Source organism: Verticillium alfalfae, genomic scaffold, assembly GCF_000150825.1.
Source record: "Verticillium alfalfae VaMs.102 supercont1.6 genomic scaffold, whole genome shotgun sequence".
Classification (NCBI taxonomy): domain Eukaryota; kingdom Fungi; phylum Ascomycota; class Sordariomycetes; order Glomerellales; family Plectosphaerellaceae; genus Verticillium; species Verticillium alfalfae.
Window position 1 is genome coordinate 2,145,643 of NW_003315033.1, and position 9,463 is coordinate 2,155,105.

The window sequence follows — 9,463 nt, forward strand, 5'->3', positions numbered from 1 at the left end:
CGGTCTTACAGCTGTGATGACGAAAAGAATGAGCAAACCACTCCCTGGGACTCGTCATGAACATGAGTGAGTGATGCGACTTTGGCACACGACGAGGATGACAGGCTGCTTGAGTGCCGTCCGAATATGTCATTGATCTACTTTGGTCGACTATCAGCATGCATGTTTGAACCAGAGCTGCTCTTGTTCACAGATACATCGAAGTCCAAACCGGATATACAATGATAGAAGAAATCGAGAAGTGCTAGATCATGCTGGACTGCTACTACCGAACATAAAAACCCGAGCCTTGAAGGTTGCTCGCCCGAGTCAGTCCTCTCGAGTCCAAACACGCATTCTGGGGGCGCCGACACCCTCCAAGGGCGCCAAGGTGACAACATGACACATTCTACAACTCGACATAAGAAGCTCTGGCCACAAGACCTTGCGACATTGGTTGCGAATCGATATTACATCAATCATGGACTAGATCGGGCCGCATTACATACTTCATCCCTAAGTGAAAGTGCATCACGCGTGAACAACTCAGACTTATGTATGTTTGTTTTTTTAGTATACACGCTCAAGAGGTATATGGCTCCATGACAACAGCCAGAGAAGAAGGCACAAAGCCGGGGGGCTTACTATCGCTACATGAATATGCCGATGTGAGGCCGGTGATCTCACCATATGTCAGCGTCTCTCCTATACACACCATAGTTGAGATAACCAAGGATACTAGTCGAGTTCTGGCAATATGTTCATTTGGTTATCCCTTTGAGTCCGAGGACAACCTCAGGTACAACGGCGCGTACTGGGCGCTCCAGATATAGTAGCAGAATTCAGCTTCCAGACCAGTTGTATGATATCACTTGATCGAACTACATGGTAGGTATATCAGATAAGAATCTTTGAGTAGACGGTTGAGCCGGCTCCTTGGCTTCGAAAAGCCTAAGATCGTTCTCGGGGCTAGAGGGGTGTCAGACTGCGTCCCCCCTTGACAGGTCGAGAGACCATCGAGACGAGGGCACTTACATCCACGCTGTAACTTGCAGGCTGCTCCAACTTTCAAAGGAATTTGGTCTGCGTCACACAGAGTGAATGTAATATCTAATTGATAAATGCAGCTGCCAACATAGAATAAGTGTTGGCATCCTCCGCCTTTCACAGTCAGGGCCTGATAAAAATCGCTTGAACGGGCCCTCCGTCCTCCGACAAAGCTGTAAACAAGTTGTCCACCACAGGTTACCATTCCATGATGTCCACTACCACTACCTCCGCCGATACACCCATATGCGGCTCTATGCCCGCATGCTCTGTATCATCAAATTGTCCGCACATTGTCATCACCTCCATCGTTCGAATCCAGCACGTCAATGGCTGGATGGCATTCACTAGCATTCACACGCGACGCTTACCTTTCGTTCCTGCACAAAATTCAGCAAGAGATTCCGGGATACAATGGCCAGGCACCAATCCCAAGAAGAGAGTGCCAGTCTGTGCCCTTTGCTTCTCCATCAGAGTCGGTCAAAGGGACTACTGTGCAAGGTGCGCAAGGTTGCTGGCTGCTCGCGACGCGGACAAAGGATGGTGAAATAATGCGGGGGAAAAGGCATGAAAACAAAGCCATGGTTCATTGAAACACACAAAGTGTGCCAGTGAACTGTTGAGGTTCATCCTTTGAAACAGCTCGTTGCAGCTATCCTCGATCTTTCATCAAAGGGAAAGGAGGTGACGTAACTAGGGGTAGAATAATTCAGTCGAAAAAATTCAGTCAAGAAACCCAACGGGAGCACATTGAGATTCCATCATTATACTGGCCTAACCTTGACCATCATGTCCACGGGCCTAAGGTTGAACCACCCATCTTGCTTCAACTCATAGTTCGGGTCCACCAGTGCGAAATTGACCCCACGGATGAGCTTCGTCAGAGCAACCATGTTCCACTGCCATGCGTAGTGTTTGCCAATACATTCGCGCTTTCCGTTCCCGAACCACTTCTTGACGCTCACGGGCAGATTGTCGAATGTCTCACCCATCATCCTCTCGGGGACGAAGGCTAGGGGGTCTTGGAAGACTGCCGGGTCGCGGTTCACGCCGGCCAGGACAATGATCATTGGCTGATTGTGAGCAACCTGGTATTTGCCTTGGCCTAGGACCACAGGACTGGTGTCATTCTCCCTGGGGATCGGCTCAATGTTGAAACCTGGTGCGGCGAATGATAGACGCAGTGATTCTCTCATGATGCCTTCGATGTAGTGAAGTTGCGACAGGTGCGCGTAGGTGAGTTCACCACCGGCCAGCACGAACTCAATCTCTTTACGTGCCGTGACGATGACGTGCGGGTTCTTGAGGAGAAAGTAGATGGCAGTCGAAACGAGGGCAGGTGCTGTGCTGCTGCCGATCGGCATGGATACGATGTTGTCGATGACCTGCGATTCTCGGAGACTCTGGCTTGTCTGGGGGTCCTTGCCATTCATGAGAACGGAGAGAAGGTCGTTTCGGCCGTCCAGAGAGGGGTGCGCTTTGCGATGGTCGACCATTTCCTGGGCATACGTTCGCATGACCTTGATGGACTTTTTGAATTTGCCCTTGAGAAACCAGTTGACGAGGCCGGGTCTGGTGGGCCGCTTCATGGCTTCCGAGGTGGAATCTTCCATTCCTTTGATCATGGGGTGTTCAGGGCCGTCGAGGCAATTGAGCTTTTTGCCGTACAGAGTGAGCGATGTCGCCTCGAGGTTGAGACGGTTGAGCTCGCCGATTAGGGACACCTCGTTATCCTCTCCCAGAACCCTCCACTTGTCGATGAGCTCCGTGGCCGTGTCACGCATCTCTTCAAAACGATCAGCCATTGACTGGGGAGTCAGCTTTGGCGCAATGATGCGGTGGGCAATCCCCCAACTCTCCTCGTGGTCGTAGGCTGTGAAAAGCGCGTCATGGACGGCAGCACGTATCTCGACGACGGGCCCGCCAACATACTTGCGGAAGCGCTTCTCGTCGCAGAGCTCTTCAGCCAGAGCGGCACTGGCCACGAAAACAATGCCGTGGCCGAGCACCTTGATTTGGAAGATTTCGCCGTATTCCTCTGAGAGCTTCTTGAGCGAGTCCCATGTGTTGCTCGGATTGACGTTGAACAAGTTACCCAGAAGAGGCACTCCAGGGGGGCGGGGGATTGGCTGGCTCATGGTACCGATGTGTCAATCTTGAAGTGAGGAGAGCATTTCTACGAGAAGGCCACCGGTAGAAGGGCCCCTTATATTTCGCCCAGCATCGCACCGCGGCATTGGAGTGTCCAATGAAGGAGGCGTGACGTCTCACACCTTTGACCTACACCACATCATGCTGTCTCACACACCAACGCATCTTGCAGCGGGGGTCAGCCAGCCATCAACGAGCCTGGCGTGTGAATTTGCATTGCAGGGAAAACCATTGGTCCTTAGAGCTTGAATTAGTCGGCCATTGAAAAAGAAACGAGCTGGGCCGTTCTGTGTCCTCTGAGTTAGCTTGATGTAAACACTTACACTCCGTGCCTACCACCCAGTACGATGTTTCGCGTCCGTCAAGTGTTTGAATCGACCAGCGAGATTGATCACTCACAGGGTCCCTCTCATTACCATGAAGGAGGAATTGTACTGAGAAATCACTGGCTAAACAGGGGAGAAGTGCTGGTCGATAGTGCGAGCTAGCCTGATGTGTGGCCGTCGATCACCTCGCGTAGTAAAACAATGTGTCGGGCACGCACACTCACTGTGAACACGGGCCGCGCCGCCGTGGCATGGGTTTATAATGCAGATCCCACGAACACGACTCTTCCAGACAGAGGCATAAATGAGCTGCCAATCTCTGATTCAATTCCAGTCGGTATGGAACCTAGGCATCTTATTATAGCGGATGGGCGGAGAGGTGCCTGCCTGGATACTTGCCAAAGACTTCCAGTGCGAGTTCATTACGAGAAACGTTGTGAAGCCGTAGAGTATAGTTGCAACGAAAATTGTTCGAAAAGCTCGTTGGCATAATATCTCCGAGGCACGAGATAACATCAATGCCCGAGGCTGAAGAATTCAGAGAGACAAGGTCATGAACTTGGCTCCTTGAGCCGAGGAAACTTCTCTGCAATTCAGCGACGAATATCATTGACAGGTGTGAGTTGATACCACAGCCGTGGTCTTCAGGACTCGATATGCCTTCCTGCTCCTTCCTCGGGCGTCGTTGACTTTCCATTCAACCACGCACAACTGCAGGCCTTCATCGTTGTGACTATTGTTAGCCGCCCGAGTGAATTTTAGAAGGAGCCTGAAAGGGTCATGATATTCTGTCTTCTGCCTCTTTCTAATTGTGGCAAGCACGCAACCCCGACCCCTTGATCTCTTTTCGTTTCGACTTGTCAACTCCATCACGCTTACCTGCCTGGCAAGCCACTTCACTTTACCGAAGCATCTAACAAGATATATTGAAACCTTCTATGTAGTCGTCGAACTGAAGAAGGCCCATCACAATGTCGACCTCAAGCAGCGTACCTCATCGACACGCGGGTTTACAGCTAGTCTACATGGCCACTCCTCGCACCGATACAGCGGACAATGTAGGCAAGGTCACCGATATCAATTCAGGTACTCTCAACAAATCCATAGCACCTCGGCGAACGGCGACGAATCCGGCAACAAATCCAGGGAATACGGACCTCGATACCCTCTCATCCCGTACAGATCACATCATGTCCCAACTTCAAGGGAACCGCAATACTAGCCGCATGGGGCGTATCAAGCATTGTAACAAGTGCAAGCACCTCTATCCTATCGAACACTTTCAGTTTTTAGATAACTTTGGTCGCTTGAAGGAGCGGGTGAATTGCCAAACGTGCCGCACAAAGCGTCGTGCCTCCGACAGAGCGCGATTGGCCCGCGAGAAGGAGGCTCAATGGACCGAACAGCAGCAGCGACGTCAAGACCTGGGACGGCTTTTTCGCGGCAGCGTTCCCTCAACAACCTTGCCCAATCAAACTGTCTCGATTCAAGGCTGTCTTGTTGCTGATAAACCTCAGACTCAAGCACCGCCTACCGAGCCAGGCTTCAACACGATAGCACTCCGAGACCTGATGCCTGCTGGCTGGGAGAAAGTCGCCGTGCACAGCCACCAGCCTATATCCACTCGATGCAACTCACAGAAACCCCAAGTTGCGTCTTCGACTCACTGTCATGCACCCACACATGTTGATCCTCGCCGTCTAGTCAGCACGCCAGGCGGGATGGGGAACATGAAGACCATTTACAAGGCGTCCCTGCCTCAAGCCGCACCAAACACCATTCAACCTACCTTTGAGCCCAACAAGTTCATGGGATTGTCTGGGAAAGCGCCGGGGCTTCAGGTCGGTTCGGGTCAGGTTGGGTTCGGCCCAACCCCATCACCCGGATCTGCAGAAGATGACACAACTTGCCCAGTCGCCATGCCGTTCTCCTCGAGCTCTTCAGACCCTGTCGGCTTCTCGTTCCCTTCCCCCGTGGATCCTGCTGCTGGTTTGCATGCCACTGCACCGTTGGACTTTGGAAAGCTTCTTCTGGGGGATGGCCCACCTACTGCAGACTTTGATAACATGGATATGGTGTGTAGCCGCAGGTTTTCGTAGCTTGGATAAATGATTGACCATTATGCACAGGACTGGCTGCATGAAGCCCAAACAGCGCACACAGACTTTATGGAGTTCCTCAACGTCGATAGCAACGACCCGACAGGCTGTCCGATGCAGACAGAACGCGAACCCGACGAGTTGTTGCAACTGAACCTTGAGGACCCCGCTGAACCGTGTATTCCGCAGTTGCCCGGGCAGTCCCAGGAGACGTCAATCGACCAAAGAACTTCTATTGCAGCGGCTTGTCTTGCGCCTGAGCAGACCAAACAGATCAGTGATGGTCGTGCAGAGGCCTACCCTGACGGCAACAAGCATGTCCACTCTCTTCCCGCCGTATCTGCAACCCAGCTGGCTAGTATGACCCCTTTAGAGAAGCAGACTCTAGAGAGATGGGAGACTGGCCTGCAAAAGTGCTCGCAGCTTCGTGCTCTGGACGCGTCAACGCTCGAATGCCTCTGGCTAGAGCGCTGGAATGCCGCCCAGGCTGGCACTGAGGTCCGCCCGCACACGGCGGAAACACCCAAGGATCTGTGGCAGATCCCGATCAATACTGCGCTTGTATATCCAGAGAGCCACATAAGCATCACTTAAGTTCTGCAGTCGAGCAAAGTTAGCGATGGCAGTTGGAGGAAGGGGGGGTTCATGCCTCGTTGGAGGGAGCATGATTCTGCAAGTTGCTTCTCCAAGCTTGGGTTCGACCTCAAGCCGACAAAGAAAGCAGCACATTTTTGCACATTCGGTTCATGAAGGACTGGCAGATGGCTTGTGTCAACTGGGGTTCTTGATGTCCAGAGGGGGTTGAACGGGGGCGGGGGTCCGGCGCGTCCTCTCTAGCTAACGGCTGAGCCTACTCCGAAAGCGTTGGCTACCAATTTTTTAACTTAAGAACCTGCTCTTCATTCTCGACTCTCGATTATACATGGCTGGTCATGTGGTCACAGGAACCAACGCGATGTACGTCGTTGTTTAGGCTTGCCCTGTCTCCACTGCGTCCAACTCAACTTTTGTTAAGCAGTGCTGGACACCCCAGACAATCGCGATAACATCACGTGATGAGTGATTTCCCTTGATGTCTGCCAACAGCCTCCCCGATCAAGTATAAACCATGCCGCTATCTACTAACCACGTTTCTCTCTCATCGTATTTCCACCAGGACGGTCCAGATGCCACATGCCATGACGTCACGACATCTGACGCAAGTTTCCTGGCAACATTGCAGTCCGCGCCAGCCAGTCACTGCAGCGCGACGGCGCCTCTGGACCTGTCAGTTTCCCAACGGACCACATCCACGCATGCCGGTCGCCCAGGCTAGCTGTGCTTCTAGCCAGTCCAGACCTCTGCAAGTGCAGACCGCGTGCAGGCACGCGTTCAGCTAGCCAGGGCCAGGGCCTGGAGCCAACTGTGCGCGCCGCGCGAGAACCTGATTGTCAGGGTAGCTTCCACCCTCCCCCCCCACCTCTAAAAATGTGTGAGGGTTTAGTTTTCGGCGTGGAGGAGGCACATTCACCGCTGCTGTTGATAAGACCATGGGGGATCGATCGGATGTTCTGGCGGACGCCATTGATGAGGGGCTACGGTGACTTTTGTGATATAAGATGTAGGGTCATCCTGTGAGCCCCATCACACCTGTAGCTTGTGTGTTTGCTCTTCGACCTGTTCCTCCTTCCCCCGCCCTTCTCTTCTTGATAATTGGTGACGAGACAAGAGCCGCCGAGTAGCGACCGACCGACAAGATGGGCGACCAAGAACCCACCCCCGAGAACATGACCATGATGCAGGGCTTCGAATGGTACGTGCCCGCCGACCAGAAGCATTGGGTGCGTCTGGAGAAGCATGTGCCGCAGCTCAAGGCATGGGGCATCGACAACATCTGGGTGCCTCCGGGGTGAGCTCACATCCTAATGGTGTTTCCGACAGCAAGACACAAGACCTGACAGCTGCCAGATGCAAGGGATCCTCCAAGGAGGGCAACGGATACGACATTTACGACCTCTACGATCTCGGCGAGTTCGACCAGAAGGGTTCCGTTGGCACGAAATGGGGCACCAAGGAGGAGCTCCTGAAGCTCGCCAGCACAGCCAAGGAGAACGGCGTCGGCCTCTACTGGGACGCGGTGCTGAACCACAAGTTCGCTGCCGACCGCAAGGAGAAGTGTCTCGCGGCCGAGGTCGACGCCAACGACCGCAACAAGTTCGTGTCGGACAAGTACGAGATCCAGGCGTGGGTCGGCTACGACTTTCCCGGGCGCAAGGACAAGTACAGCAAGATGAAGTACCATTGGTACCACTTCAGCGGCGTCGACTTCAACGCCGCCAACGACAAGACGGCCATCTACAAGATCATGGGCGACAAGTCGCAGGGGTGGGCCGACACGCCGGACGTGGACGACGAGAAGGGCAACTAGTAGGTCCTTTCCCCAGCACGCCTCGACACGCGGCGCCGACGCAGCGGCTGACCGAACACCACGTGTACAGTGATTTCCTCATGGGCTCCGATCTCGACTACGACCACCCCGAAGTCGTCGAGGACGTCATCAACTGGGGCAAGTGGCTGGCAAAGGAGATGCCCCTCAAGGGCATCCGCTTCGACGCCATCAAACATTACAGCACAGACTTCCTGCGCAAGTTCATCACGACGCTCGACGAGGAGTTTGGCCAGGGGTGGTTCTTCGTGGGCGAGTTCTGGAAGGACAGCCTCGACGACATGACCGACTACCTGGCGCGCATGGGCAAAAAGTTCTCCCTGTTCGACGCCCCGCTCGTCTACAACTTTAGCCAGATCAGCAAGTCCGAGGGCGCCGACCTGCGCAAGGTCTTTGACGACACGCTCGTGCAGAAGGAGCCCGTCAACGCAGTGGTAAGCGCGCCGTCCCCTCCCCGATAGGGAAGCCTGTGAAAACCCAAGACCCGGCAAGGTGCTGACCACCCCCACAAAAAGACGCTGGTCATGAACCACGACACGCAGCCCTACCAGGCCCTCGAGGCCCCCATCGAAGGCTGGTTCAAGCCGCTCGCGCACGCCTTCATCCTCCTCCGCAGCGAGGGCTACCCCTGCGTCTGGTACGGCGACCTCTACGGCATCAAGGGCGAGCACCCCTTCCCGCCCTCGTGCGGCGGCATCGTCCCGCGCCTGACCCTCGCCCGCAAGCTCTACGCCTACGGCAAGCAGGCCGACTACTGGGACTTTGCCACGTGCGTCGGCTGGGTGCGCTACGGCACCTGGGACCGCCCCGCCGGCTGCGCCGTCGTGCTCAGCAACGCCGGCGCCGGCGAGAAGAGGATGCACGTCGGCGAGGTCCACGCCGGCGAGGTGTGGACCGACGTCCTCGGCTGGAGCGACCGCGAGGTCGTTATTGGCGACGACGGCTTTGGCGTCTTTGTCTGCGGTCAGACGTCCGTCAGCGTCTTTGTGAACCGCGAGGCCGAGGGAAGAGACAAGTTTGGCGGCGAATTGTGAGTCTCCCGCCCTTACGATGCCTGATTATGTTGGTTTCAAAGAGCCAAGCTGACCATGCCGCAGTGATACCAACATCTATGAAGAGTAGATAGACTAGGGGTGGTGTAGACCCAGTGGGCAGACATGCACCTTATGATAAACACGTGATCAGGAACATCACGTAGTCACACATAGCTGTCAACTGTAACTAAATCTACGCATCTTGACACTACTACATGTTCACAAAATGACGCGTCACCGACCATCGGTTTCGTTTAGACAAGTCTTATGTATGGGATCGAGTTGTGTTCCCACTATCTAATACACCGCGACATGCCAGCCGCAACCCGCTTCCCTGTGCGCAAAGAAAATAGACGGTCACATCGTCAATCATGTCGCCCATATCCGGCGATTCCCCCATCA

At 54.2% G+C, this 9,463-nt stretch overlaps 3 protein-coding genes across 3 annotated transcripts; 2 read left to right on the top strand and 1 right to left on the bottom strand.

Annotated features, from left to right (window-relative positions):
* Nucleotides 1-1,790: 1,790 nt before the first annotated feature.
* VDBG_05779 (bifunctional P-450:NADPH-P450 reductase) lies at nucleotides 1,791-3,164 on the bottom strand (the record flags this gene model as incomplete). Its single annotated transcript, XM_003004620.1, has 1 exon — nucleotides 1,791-3,164. One exon carries the CDS (start codon nucleotides 3,162-3,164, stop codon nucleotides 1,791-1,793), a length of 1,374 nt encoding a protein of 457 aa, XP_003004666.1.
* Nucleotides 3,165-4,474: 1,310 nt separating this feature from the next.
* VDBG_05780 (predicted protein) lies at nucleotides 4,475-6,196 on the top strand (the record flags this gene model as incomplete). The annotated part of the gene is made up of 2 exons (XM_003004621.1): nucleotides 4,475-5,578; nucleotides 5,633-6,196. The coding sequence occupies 2 exons, from the start codon at nucleotides 4,475-4,477 to the stop codon at nucleotides 6,194-6,196; spliced, it is 1,668 nt and encodes a 555-aa protein (XP_003004667.1).
* Nucleotides 6,197-7,338: 1,142 nt separating this feature from the next.
* VDBG_05781 (alpha-amylase) lies at nucleotides 7,339-9,149 on the top strand (the record flags this gene model as incomplete). Its single annotated transcript, XM_003004622.1, has 5 exons — nucleotides 7,339-7,490; nucleotides 7,550-8,008; nucleotides 8,080-8,461; nucleotides 8,543-9,057; nucleotides 9,125-9,149. 5 exons carry the CDS (start codon nucleotides 7,339-7,341, stop codon nucleotides 9,147-9,149), a joined length of 1,533 nt encoding a protein of 510 aa, XP_003004668.1.
* Nucleotides 9,150-9,463: the final 314 nt, after the last annotated feature.